General features: G+C 41.2%; 2 protein-coding genes across 2 annotated transcripts; both read right to left on the bottom strand.

Moving 5' to 3' along the window:
- Window positions 1-10925: 10925 nt before the first annotated feature.
- On the bottom strand, window positions 10926-14126 carry thap1 (THAP domain containing, apoptosis associated protein 1). The gene is made up of 3 exons (XM_038734485.1): window positions 13996-14126; window positions 12767-12956; window positions 10926-12417 (listed from the first exon to the last, which is right to left on the bottom strand). Exons 1-3 carry the CDS (start codon window positions 14064-14066, stop codon window positions 11992-11994), a joined length of 687 nt encoding a protein of 228 aa, XP_038590413.1. The 5' UTR covers window positions 14067-14126; the 3' UTR covers window positions 10926-11991.
- A 1077-nt stretch (window positions 14127-15203) lies between these two features.
- Window positions 15204-19846, bottom strand: ccdc82 (coiled-coil domain containing 82). Its single transcript, XM_038734484.1, has 2 exons — window positions 18960-19846; window positions 15204-18631 (listed from the first exon to the last, which is right to left on the bottom strand). The coding sequence occupies exons 1-2, from the start codon at window positions 19524-19526 to the stop codon at window positions 18458-18460; spliced, it is 741 nt and encodes a 246-aa protein (XP_038590412.1). The 5' UTR covers window positions 19527-19846; the 3' UTR covers window positions 15204-18457.
- Between the last annotated feature and the right edge of the window lie 217 nt (window positions 19847-20063).

The raw sequence follows: 20063 nt of genomic DNA, 5'->3' as shown, positions 1-20063 counted from the left end.
CAACACTTCTATTTATGGTTGAAAAAGTCTCATCATGTGGTTTTAATGCACCATTATTTATTTCGGTTGATGTCATGTTTGCTTGAGCTTCATTATGGAGAAACCTCTTGATGTACATCTTGCTACCTGCTCAGCTGGGACTAGGAAGCGTAGTCAGACAGTCGGACGGATGTTGGAAGAAAAGGCCCTGCAGCTGCTCTGCTGCATGAAATTACAGAGAAAAACACTGCGAGGAAATTTATGCTGCTGCCTCTTTGTGTTCACGCTGTGAGAGAACAAGCTGAGCGGAAACTGATCAGATCTGATCAGAGCCACGCTCAGGACGAGGCCAGCGGTGCAGGGCTGACTGAGTGTGTGTGTGGGGTCGGGGGGTGCACGTTCACACAGCCATAAACTAATTTCATCCAGAGTCGTGGTCGCAACTCGTCTAAAAATACTAACGCCTAACATGTTGTTTTATCTTCAAACTGGAGGTCAGAATCAGAATCAGCAGCAGCTTTCAGTTCTTTACAGGAGCTGTCCTACATTTAGAATTCTGGTACAAGATTCTGTTTTTTGTGTCTAATGTTTTCATTCAAGTGACGTCTGATAACATTTCTATAGACTGACTTCCATGCAGTTGAATTCCTTTTGTGTCTATATATTGTGATACATTTTGTATCTACACTTCAGTTTTTCAATACTGATTTTGAAATCAGAGAATATCTAACATTTTTCACACATGGTGTTTTTCATTCTGGACGGCAAAGGTCATCACTGGGCCGCTTGGCCCACTAAGCTGCGATTAGTCAGTCAAGGTTGAAAATGATATTTAGAGAAAAACTTCAGGCGACAAGCTAAAACCAAGTAGCAACAATATGACAACATGCCAATAAAACTTCAGAAGGAAACAGAAATGGGACAGAGCTGAGAGAGACTAAGGTACCACTGACACCAGAAATACATTTTAAGGACCTCACCTCTGCTTTTACATGTTTGTTCACTTTACAAATCACACCATCAGGAAGACAGTATACATTTTTATTCGACTTTATTAGTTGCAACCCACAGAAGACAATCCACAAATGTGTCCCATTATCCACAAATATCTTACTATCCACAAACATGAATTATTTTATTTGTATTGCGTAAAATCATATCCACAACGTAGGAGGGAAGTCAAAAATGCCACTTAAGCCCCAAAGAGACAGGAAGCAATCCACAATTGTGCAAAACCAGTTTCACATGTAAGAATGGATCCACTTTCATAGGAGTAAAGGAGTAAAGAAAACCAGAATTCATATTTAAGAAGATAGAATCAGACTGAGATATTAAACCGAATAATTGCTTGACAATTAATGTAATCGCTTACAACTGATCTACTAAACACTGCAGCTCTAGTGAGCACATTTCAGATAGAACCAAAGTAGCTTTGAGGGAGATTGAAGAAACAGCAACATTCAGATGCTGAGCTGAAGAGACTGAAGATATTATTCATTTATCCAATAGAAACAGATTGAGGCCTGACCAATCAGCAGCCTTAGGAGAGAAATAGCACCTTTATTTCCTGCAAACTTTATGTTTGCCGTTTGTGCAGTTTATCTTGTAGCAGATTAATGTTCCTGAATTAAATCTGACAAATCCCAAGGAAATGAGTGACTGACACAGATGTGAGTGTGTGTGTGTTGTTGTTGACATACATATTCAGTGTTGATTTGTTACACTGTCTGTACCTACAGATTATTATTAGCCACAAGGCTTAGGATGACACACACACACACACAAATTATTTATTATTTTATTCACATATATTTAAGTCCTAAAACTAACAGACTAAACATAACTTAGAATCCTGTTTTGGGTTCTTGTAATTTTATGTACAATGTAGATTTATTTATCATTTTTATAATTTGCATTTTTAACACAGAGACGTATAAGGAGATGAAGTTGTAGTTCTCTTTACACTGCTCAAAATATCAAACATTATATAAAAAATGATATACACTAAATGGGTGAATGGATAATAAGCCATAGAAAGTTTGTAGTTTGTGGTACAACAGCGGATATCTTTTCTCTATCTCTTGCCAGATGACACCAGGGTGAACAGGTTTACAAGGTTTAAAAACAGACACCTATTTCCAGGAAAAATGCCTAAAATAACATACCCAATATGAATCAGTAATACGTCCTCAACCATTAGGCCTAGATGCATAATCCTAAAATCTATATTTTAATAGCAATATCACCATCAAAACCATCATCCAACTTATTATAATGCAACAGTATATCTTCTAATACACCTGGAATACAACTGTAACTGTAAACTTGATGAAAATAAACTAATATACAACAGATATTACACAATTTTCAAAAATATACCAGGAGAATGTCCATGTTTTGGCCATATTTACAGTTTATATGTTCACTTTTATTAGGAGTTTTCTTCCAAACACTTTCTGTCCATACAACCACGTTCCAAATAACATAATGCTTCCAAAACACTGAGATATTGATAAAAGAGTGAATATTGATCAATATTCCAATAACCAAAAGCATTCCCATGCTTTAAAGGCCCATAACTTGAGAACATCCCACAGGGCTCTATCTCTTTGTCTTCAACAAACAAATCGTTTGGTATATTGGACGTCTGTGTAGCTCTTACTGGTCGGCCTGTAGACGATGATAAAGACTGTCTATTTCAAAGCAACACTTCACTCCCAACAGCTCGGCTATTGCACAATACCAAGATGCCGGCCCTGGGCAATCTTTTCACACAGAGAAAACAGCTGGTTTTGGACTGAAAACAGCGAAAACTGCACCTCCAGTCACCAGTCTGTCAAGCTCCTCAAGTTTGCGGATGACACCACCCTCATTGGGCTCATCTCTGGTGGGGATGAGTCCACTTACAGGTGGGAGATCAACCATCTGGTGACCTGGTGCAGACCTGGAACACTCTGAAGACCGTGGAGATGGTCGCAGACTTCAGAAAGAGCACAACCCCACCCTCCCCCATCATCGTGTGTGACTCCCCAGTCAGCACTGTTGACTCCTGGGCACCATCATCATCTGGGAACTGAACATCACCTCCATCATCAAGAAGGCCCAGCAGAGGATCTACTTCCTGAAGCAGCTGAAGAAGTTCAGCCTGCCAAAGACAATGATGGGGCACTTCTACGCCGCCATCATTGAGTCCATCCTCACCTCCTCCATCACCATCTGGTACGCTGCTGCCACTGCCAGGGACAAAGGCAGGCTGCAGGGTATCATTCGCTCTGCATAGAAGGTGATTGGCTGCAACCTTCCTTCTCTCCAGGACCTGTACGCCTCCAGGACTCGAGCAGGAAAGATTGCAGCTGACTCCTCCCACCCCAGACACAAACTGTTTCAGACTCTCCCCTCTGGCAGGAGGCTGCGGTCCATCAGGACCAAAACCTCTCGCCACAAAAACAGTTTCTCTCCGATAGCAGTGGGCTTCCTGTACAAGGCCCGGGTCCCCACTGTCAGTGACTCTAATGCCCCACTCCCCACACTCGCACTCTCCTGACCCCACACTTTACAACAACGTGTAAACTGTGTAAACAACTGTGCTTTATGCTTGTGTTGCCAACTTTTGCACATACTTGACAGCATTGTATTATAGTATTATTGTATCTTTTTATATTTTTTGTATACTTGTAAATTTTTTCTGATCTCCTTACTTTTTATATATTTATATTACTATTTATGTTATGTGTGCTGTAAGCACCAATTCATATCATGTGAAAATGTACCTGGTAATAAACCCGATTCTGAATCTGATTCTGAAAACGGCAAAAGTAAGTCAGCAGTTGTAACTGTATATTGGTGCATTTGTTGTTATTAATATCTGGCTAATAACTCTGTGAGTTTGGTGATTTGGGTGATATGAGTTCCACAGCTGATCAGAGTTGGAGCGTTTGTTTAGTCTCCTGGGAAGAGATGAAAAGACAGCATTGCAGCATTGTAGGTGGGGTTAAGTGGTGTCACAGACCTCCTCTCCTGATGAGGGATGGTTTCTCTACTTGGGTATAAATGGCTACTTTGACTCCTCCATCAGACCATCTGTCCTCCCTGTCCAAAATATGTATATTGTTGTGCTTAAAAAAGTGTCCCTTTTCCTTCAAATGTAGATAAACTGCTGAGTCTTGACCTGAGGAGTTGGCCCTTCGTTGTTGTACAGGTCACTGCATTGGACAGCGTGCACTAGATAAGAAATGTTAAAGACCGCTGTCATGACATCTACTTAAAAGTGATTCGGGATTTTATTCAGACATGAGACTAACATGTAAAATTACCAGAGCACTAATAGAACCAGGTGCATGTCTGAAAGGAGCTCTACAGAAGAAAACAACTTCATGTCAGTTAGTTTATTAATATTAATGTTTGTATGAACACAGCAGCTATAATCAACTGACACAAAGTGATCATTGTTCATATGGAAAACTAATATCAAATATTTCAAGACATCTGTAATTTGAGTGTGAAACAGATGACAGACAGACCTTGAAGTAGTGAATATATGAGAGTGTGTTGTCTGCGTTTTAAAGTCAGACTTTGCTGCCTGTTTCCTTACAAACTTTCTCATGACATCATGCAGGAATTAAACTGTCAGACGTGACTCAAACCAACAGCACACACCTCTGCTGTGTTAATGTTGATTCACACAAAACACACACATATAGAGGAGGTGAAACCGCGTCGTTATGGTAATGATGTGTAACAGCAACACCCTTTAAACCCCAGAGGAGTGATGTCACATGGTCACCACCCGAGAGTGCGTCACGGTGACACCAGCTGACAGAAACACCGGCACATTAACAGATTTCTGTTTCCTGAGCTGATGAATACACACTGACACCCTCTGAACCTGGACTATGTGTGGAAGGTTTTTCAAGATATTCTACTGACTGAGCTCCAAATACTGTAGTTCCAAGCCATGATGGATTTATGAGGCCAGGTTTAAGAGTGAGCAGAGACACATTTGTAAACTCAGTACAGGTCTTAAGCGCAAAGTCCTGATTTTCAATCTAGCAATTAACAAAGTATGTTGAAATTCTTTTACTATACTTTCCGTAATAGTGGTAATACACCAAAAATGAAAACAAATGACATTTAAACCTACATGTTGTTATTAACTCTATGGGATTGTATTTGCACCCTTACAGCAAAGATCACTTTGTTTTAGTGATCTGATAAGCTCATGCATGATTTTTAATTGTGGAGAAGGCAAGGTGCTTCAAACCTCCAGATTGTAGTCTGTATGTAGCCAGAGAGGAGAAACCAGGGGTAAGGTAAATCAGTAAATCACCAGTTGCAGTTCATTGCTCTGTGGCTGCAGTAATGATTGAAGGTGACTCAGAGGAGCGTTACATATGTATGATCTCGCATGTCCTCGACTCTGGATTTTGGCAACTGGACGGCCAGAGGAGACTCTTAAGTGGGGAAAACAAGCTGAAACTGTGAAAGGATTTTGAACAGAGAGGGGGACTTGTCGCCCCATGCCTAGTGGAAATTACCCATGTGCACTTTGGTGTCTCTACCTGGCTGTATACCGAGGTGTCAGCAGTTAGATTCAATCATCTTGCAATTAAATAATTCTAGTGAACAAATTACATCATTCTTGAGTATAAATTAAGTCATTGTGGAGCGCAAATGACTAATTAGCGCAAATGACTAATTAGGAATATTCTACAGTTTGACATCTGGTTTTGGTGTCCTCACGCCACTGCTTTGCTCAGCACATCTGCAGCATCATTGTTGTTTCCTTCACCCTCTCCCTCCTCTCTGGGATTTGAACCGACAGCTCTCTGCTCACTGTTAAAGCTTGTTTCCACCCTCTTCCCCCTTGTCTTCCTCCCCCACCCTGTTTCCTCCCCCGAGGCGCTTTTTAGTGTTCATGAGGATCATTGGCAGAGAGATCAGACAGTATTATAGATCTGATAGAAGCTGCCAGGCAGATTTGAGATTTATGGCAGTGTTTATATTTATATACATCATCATCATTATTATCATGTTCGTCCCGCTACCCTCCATTTACTCCGAGTCCTTGGCTCGGTGCTCGAGGCTGAATGCTGTGAGTCCAGACTGAAGAGAATAAAACGTGAGCTGTGTAGTTTCTATCTGGGTCAGAAGATGAACAGAATCACATCAGCAAAGTCTAAACAGAAGAATATTATTTGATAGAAGAGACTCTGATGTGCACACACTGTTTTCTTTAACCTCAGGGACCCTGATTTCCCCCTTAAATGACATTTAATTTTGTTTGTTCCTCAAAATAACATTACTGCCAGACACTGATATATGAACACACTGTACTGTATCTAATATATATTTACATACTGTATTTTAATCTGATATCTGTTCACTTCACTTACAATAAAATTGTGCTACTAGCAGAAAATGTATTATAAACAATATTCATATTATGTTAACCATACAGTCAACATGTGTATTGGACATGTTTGATATTACATTGCTTAATATATGGACGTACATATGCTATACTTACAGTTTATCAACTAAAATAGTAGAAAAAATGAAAAAAATATTATCCAACATGTTTCTATTACACAGAGGTAAAGGAACCTCATGAGAAGAAGGTTTACAGATCTTCTTGCAGCTAAATGATGTTACACTGAGTGAAATTTTCAAAGCCGGTACTAAATAGGTCAATTGTCATATGCCCCTAAACAAATTTCGATTCCCCAAAACGACAAAACTTTAAATATTAAAGTATTATATATTTCACACAGGACTTGAACACCTTCCTCTGGATTAAAGGCCAGAATTTATTTGACCCGTCTATCCATCCCAACGATCTTACATAGATTTTGTCGCTTTTAATACTATTATAATATGGCCACTAGAGATAGTAGCCTAACAAATTCAAACATTTTTTAAATTACCCATTTTCTTCTTCCCAGCAAGTTTTTTTTTTTTTGCATTTGTATATTTAAAATAATCTTGTTATTTATATTGTTTGTGTTTCTTTTTACTGCTAAACAATTGCTTTAGTAATACTAGACATTCCAGTGTGTTAAAGAGACAGTCTGTGGCATGTTAAGCATCTTTACTCACAATCATATAATTATATACATAAATAAAGCAGGAAAACAACTCAATCTAGGCTGTGTTACAGACGACCCGCATGTAAAAAGTAATTAATTAGAAAAAGTTCTCTCCATAAAAAAGTACCGTATGTAAAAGCCAACATTACCTTGTTTTTTGTTTGGTTGCTGGTGGCAGCAGCAGCAGCAGAGCATGCTGGGAGAAGCAGGTCATCCAGGTGTTGTAAATCAGAGTAGTCAGACTGCAGCCTGAGGTGCGTTACAGTTAGGACAGGACGACCTTGGTGCTGCGCCAGGGGTCGGGCAGAGCCTCAGCCCAAACACGTCCACCTGGATCAGATTCAGCCCCGCAGAAGTCTGTTCACCTGAGGAGGGTCGAGGTCAGTGAGCAGGTGAAGTCTGCTGTCCAAACTGAAACTCAGCTGAGAAAGACTGCCGTGTCCCCTAGAGCTGTACGTGCTTCACAACCGTTTAGAGTCGTGACCCCCCCCCCCCCCCCCCCCCCCCAGAATAATGAGAATAAGCATTCAACATGTCTGCTTTAGGCCCGGAAGAATAGATAAAAAACATTCTCATTTTACAGAGGTAACTGTTAACATGTATAATAACAGAGTATATAGTGTTTTGAGTTCTTGTCCCCTGTGTTGAATGTCATTAAAAGGTTGGTATAGCTGAGAGCTGCTTCCTGTCTCTTTCCATGCTGCTTGCCACAATATGTTATTTTATTCTCCACAACCATCTGGTGGCCCCTGCAAATGATCTCGTACTAGTAAACTTTGTCCTGAGGCTGGTGCTCTGGGAAAGATCCTGGGGGTCACATAAATCTAAAGGGTTTGCCCTCTGGGGAACAGGAATGGGGTCAAGATGTTGTTTATTTGAATCCTCATTAGTTGTTGATTGATTCCAAAGATAGATCTGAGGGGTCACGAGGTGATCAAAGGGATATGAAACATTTACACACAATTGCACCAATATTTAATTTTTTTATTTGCTTGCGTCTAATGTTTGCTTTTTCTCGCAAATTCTGGATACTTGCACCTGTTCAGGCCTCTAAAAATAGCCAAAATGTTTGGGGATAACGGTTTCAACAAAACAAAATAACACCAACCAGCAACTTTATTTGTGTAACATGTGTTACTTATGTGTAATTGAAAGTGCGGTGTGTGCATCTTGTGAACAAGTGTACTGCATGTTGGCATTTTTAACAAGGGGGTGCACACTATCTACTCTCCTGGTGCACTCTGTGATCAGTGATCAGTGATCAACACCAGAGGATACCACTGCTTTCTGACATGCAGCTCTGTACCACCACCTGCTGGCCTGAAGTATCACTGCTGTTTTTCTTCTCCCCATGAACAAGTCACATGGTTACCTGACTTTACTGAGTTCAATCCAAATGGAATAAGTAAACACACCATCAGTTTAACAGCCAGGTAACTGCTAGCTCACTGACTGGTCATGTCATGTTGGAGTTACAAAATGCGTTCCCAATCAGAAAGATTAAAGAAATGATGGAAACCTTCACTCCACCAATCAAACATACCTTTAAACATCATCACAGGTAAAATTCATCTGTTCAGTTTATTTTTAAGGTGTCTGCATTACAGAATGTAACTTGTCCAGAGTGCTGCTGCCTGCCTCCCTAGCACCAAGAAGGTGGAACACATTACACCGGTCCTTAAATCCCTGCACTGGCTTCCTGTGTGGAAGGATCAACTTTAAAATCCTTTTACTTGTCTCTAAAGCACTACATGGTTCATTGTCTCTAAATATGTCTCTGACATACTGGACCCCCCAGGTCACCTGGGACAGGTTTACTCAGTGTTCTCAGGATCAAAACCAAGTGAGGTGAAGCAGCTTTTAGTTTCTATGCTCCCCACCTGTGGAACAAGCTTCTGTAATGCCTGAAGTCTGCTAAAACTGTCAGTTTATTTAAATTGGGGATTAAAACATTAATTTTACTGCAGCATTCCAATCATTTTAATCAGCACCAAATTATTTATTTGCATGCTTTTGTTTTTATAGTCTTTAAAAGTAATTCTAATTATTTTTTTTGTTGTTATATCTTTGAATGATGTACCACTTTACTGTAGGGGTCACAAAATGAGTACAAATGATTATGTAATTAGTAATGAATGAGTTACTAGTGTTGTGCCATTCACCAGCTAGTTCAGAGATAATCAGGATCGACACACGTCGTTTCAGATATTAACTAATCATTACCTAATGATTCCTTACTATAGGCCCCTCCAGTCTGTTAGTTACATGATTATCTAGGGGAGACCGGGGATGGTTGTAACGTGGGACAATTCTGTCCAATCAGAAACAAGTTATGAATCACCTGATTCACTCTGCACATGCTCAGTTTAGACCTATTCCACAGGGGGGAAAGTAGCACCCTGTGGCAAGCACTGCCTGCTTTGTAGTTCAACTCATTAAATCCTATTTAGTGTGTGTCTATGTAGATATCTTTCATGCAAGTTGTTAGTGCTAATGTTTTAGCAGTTAGCTGTGAGGTAACAATGAAAATGTTACAACCTTCCCAATAAAATGTTTAGTTGTATTTATATGTTTTCTTTGAATTTCAGTCTGTGTCTGACACAAACAGTAATGTTTAATTGTTTTATTATTACAGTCAAATGTTAGTGTGAGACCTGTAGGCTTCTCTGTGGGCCCGTGAGACCTGCATTACATGAGTACCATTATCTATCACCACTGAGATTGTGCACAACAAACACACAGACTACTATTCAGTTGGTGCACATTTGCACATTTTGTTAAATTGTATTATTATGTTCACTAGCATGACTGTGAGCCACCGTCACACACAGACAAATAACAATTTAAGTGTTGATGATTTCAAAATCATGTTTTTCTGCTATTCCTTATAACATGACATTTCAGCCGGTGTATGTTGATTAAACCATGCATTTTCTGTCTGTGTTGCAGAGATAACAGTTACACCATTTAATAGCAGACATGTCATCAGTTTTGAACATACTGGATTAAAACAGCTCTGAGATAGAGAAAAATGGCAAAAACCTTACAATAATCCCTGGTCATAGCTCATAGTCCCCGATTCAGAATTACTCAGGAGCTGCTTAACTTCATTAATGATCAGTTCCTTCTGGGATCGGTTCTCAGTAACTACTCACATTATAATTATTTCTTTTTTTGTTGGTTCTAGACTCTGCAACATCGCTGCTATTGCTGTTGTTCTTACAGAGATCTTTGCGTCACAATCTTAAAGGCAGTCGACAGATTTGAAAGCCCAGACGTGGGGTTGCCAGTTTTACCGAGCCCCTTCCCTCTGCCTCAAGAAAACAAAACTACTACTTCACTACATGTCTGAGAAAAATATTTATTTTATTGGACAACTGCATACAAAACGCGTTGAGTTTAAAATACGATTTATTCTTTTGGATTCATTTACTCAGCAGTTTATTGAGAAGTTAAAGTAACTATTTCAAGCAGATAAAATATTAAAATGCTGCTAACATGTTAATTAATAAATTATTGTAGTAGTAGCTACCTAGTTAGTCCATGAAGAAGGAAGAATACAAAGCTCAACAGCAGACCTATTGATGTGGAACCAGGCGTAGTAATGGGGTGGAAGCATTTGACATTTCAGAGAAGGAAACATTGGGGATAAAGGTGTGGCAATTTGCTGACTCTGTAAAACACATTCCCTGTACACTAACATTTCATTGACAACAAATCTGAAGTAACCGGTCAACTTGTCACCCAGGTAAAGTTGACGCCACAGCCAACACAGAGCCTGAGTGGTTGAGGGTGTGTTGTTTCAGGTACCGGTGAAAAGATGAAATATGATCCAGGAAGTCCAGTTTAAGAAACACATTCATGGGTTTAAAGATTTATTAGACACCAGAACACTGTGCAGCAGGTTAATCTGACACAGGATGTAACAACTCTGGAAGGTGATGACGGTGGCAATCTTTTTATCTCTTGTTGTGAAGATCAGGAGGTAAACACTTGAATACAAGGCAGAACATTTTTGTTGATCAACGGCACAGTAGTTTTTATTTGCCTGCAAACTGACTTTTGAGTATATTTTATTTTTTCACCTTCCCAGTGTGAAGACACTACATACTGGTTAGAGGCGGTGTGGAATAAACGTTTTCTCATCATGTTTATGTGAAGAAAAATACTGAAAAAGAAAAGCTATCAATTTATGACATTTTCTTTTAGGAAGAAACCTTCAAGGCAAACAACATAAATAGAAGTCACACTTGTTGTTTTTTTATAGTGCCCAACTTCATCCCCAAATCCCACACCAGGATCTGTGAAGGACTAACTCAACATATTGGGAAATGTTCATTTGCTTTATTTCTACATGAGAAGATCGATATAAATATCATGTCTGTGTGTTAACTACAGGACATGGTTAGCAGTGGGAGCCTGACTCTATCTCAACTGAAAATACACCCGCAAACACAAACAAACAAGCAGTTTGTGATTTTAGTTACATGTTGAAACTATTTTTTGAAGAACGTCCATTTTTATCCATCTGCTCAGTATGTCTGTGCAGCGTCTCTGCTGGTTGCCTAACAACATGTCTGCAGGGAGTCAGCCTCACAGCACTCGGCTGTTTTCAGAAAAGAAATAGTTCCAGCGCGGAACTGCCACTGACACCAAACCCAAAATTTTGAACCATTCATTTAAAGAGGGAGTTGACTCAGAGTCATTTCACCGCAGGCCAAACAGTAGAAAAACCCCCAAACAAAGTGAAAACTGAACTCTTCCACATTCTGCTTTTGCGTTCCTGAACAAGTAATTCCTTCAGCTCTCAGCTCGGGGCTTTGCAGCCTTGCTCAGCAGCTCCAGCACAGGCAGATCTTGAATGTGCAAGAGTTTTTAATCTGCCTCTCAGATGGACCACACTAGTCTCTCCTCTCTCTGCTCCTCGTTACTCAACACCAACCAGTGTGCTGTAGATGTGTTTCGGTAAAATCACGTATCCCTCTCCGAAAGCTGCTGGCGGCTTGCGGCCGGTCCTGGGTGTCTCTCGTGCCGCCTTCAGCCTCTTTAGCTGTCTCTCCTGCCGCCGACACTTCTGCTGCAGCGTCTTCAGCTTCTTCCTCAGACCCCCCAGCTGCTCCTCCAGCTGCTCGATGCGCTTCTTCTGCCGAGCAGAATCCTCCACTGTGTAGTTGTGGTCGCAGGAGACGGCCACCGTGTCGCCCCGGGTGTCGGGTAGGCTCCTCCCGGGCTCCTCCACCACCACCTCCTCGTCCTCCTCCTCGTCCTCCTCCTCCGCCGCCGGGTCAGTAGTCAGAGGCAAAGAGAGAGGGAAGTGGATCTCTGAGGGGAAAGGGTCCTCCAGGGACTCTGACTGTCAGACAGAAAACAGAGTTCTGACGCTGGGACATATTTAAATATCAACATGACAAATGTTAACTATACTGTTGTATTAGTATTAATTATTACACCTGGCTGTTAATAGGTCTAAATATTTAGTACCAACAAATCTCTACATAAGAACCAGTTTTTGTGGTGCAACCTATTTTGAATTAGTGATGTGGAAATCTCCACTTACATAATAAGAAAGATTGAACTTCACCTGAAACAGCTCATTCAACCAGCTCCTTAACTAAAAGTTGACAATGTCATAGTATTGTCCTTATTCCCGATCAAATGTGTGTGGACTCTGCAATGGACGGAAATGGTCCGAGCTGCTTCACCTTAATGCTGAGGTTGAAGAAGAGCGACGGCACGGCGTTCTCCTTCAGCACTCGGTTGTTGCACTCTCTCTTGAAGCAGTCTTTGGTGAAGTGCTGCGAGCAGATGTTGCTGTACTTTGTCGGCTTGAAGTTGTTCCTCCTCATCGCCGCCACCCATTTACCACAAATATCAGGACGTGCCAGGGGGAACCTGGGAAAATCAGCCAATAAGCAAAATGAGAAATACTTCAATCACCTCCGGATTTGTTCCTGCTGCAGGAATTATTTTCATCAACAGCATATTAATCAGTTCCTAGTCTGATGATCAATAATGTTTGGGTTATTTAAGTAAACTTTATGTCAAAATTCATAGCTAGGCTACAGCCTGGTCCAATCAGAAATCCTTTCCTGGCAACCATTCAAGAGGTGATCTAGTCCTACATACAGAAATCCGTTTAATAAAAAAAACAACTTTAACAGCTGATTCACCTATTAACTCTCACCTAAATGTCAGGGCATTGCCAAACCTTTTGGGGATAAAAGACAGACTGCTAAATGAAACTGAAAAGGGGAACTTCAACTGAATACCGATTGCTCTGTAACTCTGTCTTGTTAGTACACGTCTGGTTCAAGTCGTCTCACATGTCCAAACCTACAGGGGCTTCTCATGTTAACCCTGTTGCAGTACAGAAGACTTCAACACATAACTGTAACCGAACTCCAATCAGAATTAATAGAGTTTATTATTCCCGTATTTCTGCATAAAGCAAAATGTTATCGAATATAGTAACTGTCTATATGAACCAGTATTGTGTCCTGGTAAATTCGGCATATAAAAACTGTGAAACAGTGCTTAAGTTAAGTTTTTACTAACATCTAAACTGGGATGTTTGGGTGTAGCCACGTGATCTAACTTGGCTGTGTAAACTTGTTAGTAGAGGGGAACTGTGCGACTGGCGGGCGAACTTGACACAAGACCTACAATTTTTCTGAGTAAAATGGTGCTTGGTGAGTTGTCTGTGACCCGATTTTACCACTTAATTGTACCGACACAAGAAATAACGTGTGAGATTGTAACACCCCTGTACTGTTGAAGAGGAGCAAGGAAGCTTTTATAAGGCAGCTTAGTAAACGCAAGCTGGTAAACTCTCTCTTGGTACTCTTCGCCTGTACATCACAGCGCTTTTCCATCGTGTCTGGACAGCTAATGCTAACTAGCTCACGCGCAGACACAGTTTAAGTGAACTTACTTGTGAAAGGAAATGTTTTTGTCTTTGTGGTAGCGGTTCTTACAGCCATACGCTGAGCACGTCTGAACCATAGCTGCTGCCCGAACGACACTCACTGAGACCCGGATTGGCACTCCACGAAGCTCCGCCACTGCTCCTCCTCACCTTCCACACAGGCTTCACTGCCACTAACAATGATGGCGGCATGGGTCACGTGACCGACGTCTTGCGGAGGCAGAGCTCGCTTCCAGTAATATCTCACGGTGTCCACCAGGGCGACATCTTTTTTTTTTTTTTATCACACTTTTTTTTTTTTTTATGGTTAGAATACATTTATTTTATTTTTATTTTTTCTTATTATTGTGATTTTGTATGAGTAAGCACATCGTGAGCATTGTACAATCCAGAGTCAAATTCCTCATATGTGTACACGTAACCTGGCAATAAAGCTGATTCTGATACATACAGTACTCTAAGAAGATTCTTTCAGGAAAGTGTTGCACATAGGCCCAACAAGAACCAGTTCATTTATTTTGTATACATTTTTGGGGAGATAAATGAGACTTGCCTGTAAGTGAAAAGATTTATTGATGCTTTATTTAAACGATTTTCATCAGATGTTTTTTGTTAATCTACTCAGTATTGTATACTACTAAAAAAACTAAAACAAAATGGTTTTTGTAGCTGTTTGTAAACAAAGATTTATGAGAGAAAAATAATTAGCTCAGAATTTGCTACAGATTCCACTGCTACCTCAGCACGAAAAGGTCAGATACCATTAGCTATACCCAGTATATTGTGGACAGCAACACTGGCACCAGCAGTGTCTGCTGCTAATGTTTGTAGATATTTTAACATGGTTTGTGACATGATGTAGAGGTGTGTTGCTCTTTAAGCCAGCTAGCACTAGCAAAGGTAACAGGAAAGCAAACTAGTTTTAATTTCAACAATTGTCAGAAAGAAAAAAAATGTTTGACCATTTTTTTTAAAGTGCAAAGGTGCCGATATTTTTGTTTGGGATTGTGTGAAGGCTCAGCCAAAGCATCATGGGAGCTGTAGTTGTTGAAAGCCAAGCAAAAGCGGTCATGATTAAATGTTGCTGTCCTGAGGCTTCAGAACTCAGTTTATCATGCAGTTTTCACATATAAAAAGAAATGAGGAATAGTTTACGGCTAGGGCAGGCTGATTCACGGGAGACGCAGTAAAGATGCGATGATTTCAAACACAAATTTTGTTGGTCAAAAAACAAAACTTTATTTATAAAAGAGTTGTTTTCAACAGGGCAGGTTGGTCTGAAGAGCTTTACACAGCAACAAAAGACCAGAAATACACTGGAAAACAAGTAAACACACAGCACTGATATGCAACTGTGGCGCGTGTGTATCATCAGCATTCTGTATAACATACTGAGTCCAGTAGTTGAGCGAAAAGCAAAAAAAGGCCACAAGGCTTTTAAACACTCTGTAGGTTCAGTTGGAGCAGCTGCAGACTGAAAACTTGACATATAAAACATTCACAGTTTATAAGCTCACAGCTTATCTGTGGTTGTCAAAGCGCACAAATCTGCTGAATTTATGACTAGGACGTCTTTTTTTTCCAATCTGCATGACTGCCCTTAGGAAGGAAACAACAAATGACGGGAATATTTAAAAAGAACAAACTTCTGATAAGGGACATTTTTTGTCAAATTCATACATTAACACATGAATGCAGCAATGTAACGGACATTAGAGAGGAAGAAATAAATAGACAAAGAAAGTTTTCTGGTGGGCCATCCAAATGAATTCTATATACAGGAATACTGCATTTCTTTTCCTGTTAACATTTCCATGTTAACATTTACAAAAATGATTGATCAAGTTTAATTAAATGCCTTCAACAAGTTCAAAAAGTAAACTGCAATCTGTTTTCTGCATTTAGGAGAAATGTCCACAATTTCTCACGACATGTACGAACATAACAGAAAAAAATCCTATTTTTGTTTCTTTTACAGAATCTTATTTTGATAGGTCTGTCCACCTTCCTGTCAGCTGTAATGCCATTTAACTTGAAAAGGTTCCATTCAGTGACGTTGATAGGTGTTTTGAGGAGGAGTCTGAGGTTGGTAAGAAGTACCTCCAAACTCTTACATTATATTTCAGCTACTTCTATGTTTTTCTGCAATAAACACACCATCTTTGGTAGTTCTCAGAGCTTTTAATTGCATCCCACAGTCTTCATTCTGCACATGAAGGCTCAGATGTCATCACAAGACATAAGTGTGGACTTTTGGTCGAGACATTCGACATTCACATTCAACGCCAGAGACCCTCTTTGAACCATGACCAAACTTCCATAGTTAGAGTAGATCATGCAGTAACAACTAACTTGGAGCATGAGATGCAGTTGAAAGCTCTGGAAAAGCTAATAAGTGGACCTTGAGATTTTCTTTAGCATTTAATGTCCCCCAAGGTCAAGAATGGACATCCACACTCACTGTCTGTCTGTCAGAGTTCAAGCCTCTCAGTCCCATCAGAGCATTTTTGGGGATAGAAAACTAAGAGTGAACACCTAAACCTAAAATCTTTGCATTTTTTTCAGTGCAACGGCTGATTAAACATTTTCAGACATCTTGGGTAAATAATGACCTAGGCCTGCAACAATAGACTATTCTCATTATCAATTAATCTGTAAATTTCAATTAAATTGTTTTTTACAATAATATATCTGAAAATGTGACTTTCCCAAGACCTAGGTGGCTTCTTTCATCCAGTCTGAACCTATTCAGCATTGTTGCCTTTAAACTGTAACAAATAAAAAGCCAATGTATAATAAAGTGTACACGTGTTTCAGTCCATCATCATCTGACCTCACATAAAAGTCTGCTTTGCAGAAACAGTCTGATTGAATCTCTTGTTTGAACTAAAAAGGAAAGAGACGCAAAGTGCAACAAAAGAGTGCTGTTAGTGGGGTATGTTGAATGTCTCTAAATACTAAAGTACCCAGAAGCCTCAGCAGCCATCGTCCATCCACACCTGTGAAATCACGTCATCATCATCATCTCCAGTTTTATAATCCTCAGAAGGCCTCATCGCTGCAGTCAGGAACAAAACAAGAACTTGATGCTCTCTCATTGGATGTTTCTTACAGCAATGATCTCTGGGACTCATAGCTGAAGAATCATTATGGACACAGTCTGTTACCTTTTGACTTTTTATCAGTAAAGGAGCATTTCTTCAGTTCAGCGTCACTGTTTGTATTGATCTTCATTTGCCGCAGACAGTCAGCTGACAGGGATGAAGCCCTGCCCGGTGAGCTGCTCTTCCTTCCAGCCTTGACATCAAAAAGCGCCTCATGGAATACCGCTCGTATTTTAGCGTCATCTGCCAATTCTGAGCATGCCGCTGCTGACCTACTGACACGTGCCCGTTACAAACAGCATGTCATTAATGTCATTAGTCATAAGTGGGCGCGAAAGCTCACTCTTGTACTGCGCAATCATTGTGTGACAAAATCATCTTAACTCAAGGGCTACTTACTAGCATTTTGTGACAACCAAGACAATAAATTCGCTGAAGACCATAAGATGAGATTGAAAGCTCCGGAAAAAGCCAGTAAGTGGACCTTGAGTTAAAACAGTATTGTCACACAGCATGTCACGGATGTCCACTGGGAAATAAAACAGTAATATTAGAATAAAATAAAGACTATGGCTATTTGACATAACGCACTAGCATCTAGTTAGCATGAATGGTCAACCCTGTGACAAGCAGCAATGTCCCACCTCCCAACGTAAAAACACTAGAACATATCATGAACCATTACAGGTTAACTCTTTTGCATTCAAACGAGGCTGCACTGATTATGCTAGCCAAGAATAGATAGGCATGTAGCTAAAGCTAGCTCCAATAGCTTATAAAAAAAAAAAGCAACCTTCAAGTTACAATTATGACTGAAACTCACTTCTCTGAAAGCTCTGATGTGTCAGACGTGTTGCTAATAATACAAAATGCCTGAAAGTCAAACAAATAGGGACACCTTTTCTCAGCCAATGAACACCACTCAAGGTGATGATACCCAAATATCATGGATGTGGTGTTATATTGTCAGCGGAGTACGTGACATGACAGCTATCTGAGACCCAACAGCTGGGATTAGTACTATTAGCAGTATTTTGGGATTCAGTAGATTAGCAGGGGCGGCCCGCTGAGAATGATCGCCTGACACTGAACCAGGAGTGACATATCCATGTGCCGCCTTTCGATGTCAGCAGCTGTCCAAATCATCTGTACGTCTTTTTGCAGCACCTTACTAATGTCTGTTTCTATAGCAACAGATAAGACTGTGACGACCTTGTAACTCCAGTTCTTAGTGTTTCTGTTTTGCACTTTAAATGTCGCGGGAGAAACAAACTGTACAAACTAACAGTTATGAGTCACTTCAGGTTTAAGCTGTTCGTTCTTCACATTCAAACTCGCTCTCTGTCCTCCATCACGGTGTGGATCTACTCCTTGTCCTCCTCCTGCTCCCCTGCCTCCTCGTCTTTCTGCTCCTCCTTGTCTCCTTCATCACCTTCCGCTGCCTCTTTCTCGCTGCCGTTTTGTCCCCCGCCTCCATCTTCATCACCGCCGGCCTCGGCCTCAGCTTCTTTGGACTCTTCTTCGTCGTCGCCCGCGCCCTGAAAACACAAACACATTTTAGACTTTAGATTTGACAGTGGGCCGCTGAAAGGTGCTGCAGTCATGACCTGTTTCAAAATCAAACAGCGGAAAGTTTCAGTTGACAGTGTTTAGATATAACGCTAAAAAAGGACAAGGCCCAGGGGAGATTCAGGACACTATGTCTTTAAATCATTAAATCAATACTTACTAACTTTTAGAACTCAGCCTTTGATCCGGACAGTTCCATCTTTCCAACTGACTAATCTTAGATTAAGCTTTTATGTGCACATTTTAGTTTCAGTCTAAGGTTAGGGGACTGTGTGTGCTGGAGGTCCAAAGGTATACCTGCTTCAGGCGGCTCCTCCTCCGGTTCAGGACCCGGGCCTTCATCCTTTGGGACAGCGCCAGCAGCTTGTTGTGTCTCTGCCTCTTCTTCGCCTTCTCCGCCTCCTCTTTCCGCTTCTCCTCCACATGGTCCGAGTCCGACTCGTCCTGCCGCTGCAGCCTGCTCCGCTTCCTGGGCTGCACCATCCTCTTCGGCTTGCTCCTGCCCTCCTTCTCATCGTCTTTCTCTTCATCATCATCATCCTCCTCCTCCTCCCCGGGGCTGGAGGACGAGGAGCTGTCGTCGCCTCCCAGGAACGAGCGCTTTCTGCGGGTCACTGAGCGGCTGTCGTCGCTGGAAGTCGCCCCGGAATCGCTGCGGTCCCGGTCCTCCTGCTCGCTGTCCTCCTCCGGGGAGCTCTGGAAGTCGGACTGGGATTCGGAGGACGAGGAGGAGGAGGAGGAGAAGGAGCCTTCGTCACTGTCGTCCAGGATGGAGGCGGGCAGGCCGATCTGGCGCTTCTTCGATGCGGCCACCTTGGTTTTCCGCATCGACGCGAACATTTTCCGCTTGTACAAGCTCTCCATGTCTGCACGCGGTACCGGAGACCAGTGACATTAAACAGAAAACTGGAAAAGAGAACCGGACCGAGTGTAAACAAGCTAACGGTGAAGCTAAACCACTTAGCTTAACGTTAATTTATATCGTCTGCGCGTCACAACGACAGCGTATTTTTTTCACAACATGGCGTCTGGATTCACCGCCATGCACTTTTATTTCAGATTCTATTCACGGAAACGTTCTGCCTGGATGTGTTAAAACAGAATTTACGAGCTAAAATCGGGACATTTCAGAGGTGTTCTTCTCAGTGTAGCTAGCTGTGTTATTGTTGTGGCTCACGCGTCTTCTTCGCTGAAAGGAATTGCAGCAGTGTTAGAGCGCCCCCTGCAGACTCCACGATGATAAAACCTGAGAGCCTTTATGAAATAGAATAGAAAAACTATGATTAAAGATGCTAATTGAAGCCAAACTAAGCTACAATGAAGAGCTAAAAATAGCCTTTACCAGCTACAGCACCCCCCACCCCCCCACCCACACACACTGTAGTGACCCACCTGAATGTG

This window comes from Micropterus salmoides, unplaced genomic scaffold, assembly GCF_014851395.1.
Source record: "Micropterus salmoides isolate LMB-PRFRI ecotype aquatic unplaced genomic scaffold, ASM1485139v1 Ms_hic_scaffold_20, whole genome shotgun sequence".
NCBI lineage: Eukaryota > Metazoa > Chordata > Actinopteri > Centrarchiformes > Centrarchidae > Micropterus > Micropterus salmoides.
Note: the sequence above shows the minus strand (reverse complement) of the source record. Positions and strands in the feature narration are given on the sequence as shown.

Bases quoted from the DNA above. Each gene is read 5' to 3' on its own strand.
- thap1 (XM_038734485.1), bottom strand. From the start codon at position 14,066: ATGGTTCAGACGTGCTCAGCGTATGGCTGTAAGAACCGCTACCACAAA. The intron at 12,957-13,995 runs GTAAGTTCACTT...TGATTTTCCCAG, and splicing joins AAAAACATTTCCTTTCACAA to GTTCCCCCTGGCACGTCCTG. The intron at 12,418-12,766 runs GTGAAGCAGCTC...TCTGTCTGACAG, and splicing joins TCTTCAACCTCAGCATTAAG to TCAGAGTCCCTGGAGGACCC.
- ccdc82 (XM_038734484.1), bottom strand. From the start codon at position 19,526: ATGGAGAGCTTGTACAAGCGGAAAATGTTCGCGTCGATGCGGAAAACC. The intron at 18,632-18,959 runs GTATACCTTTGG...TTGTGTTTTCAG, and splicing joins GGAGGAGCCGCCTGAAGCAG to GGCGCGGGCGACGACGAAGA.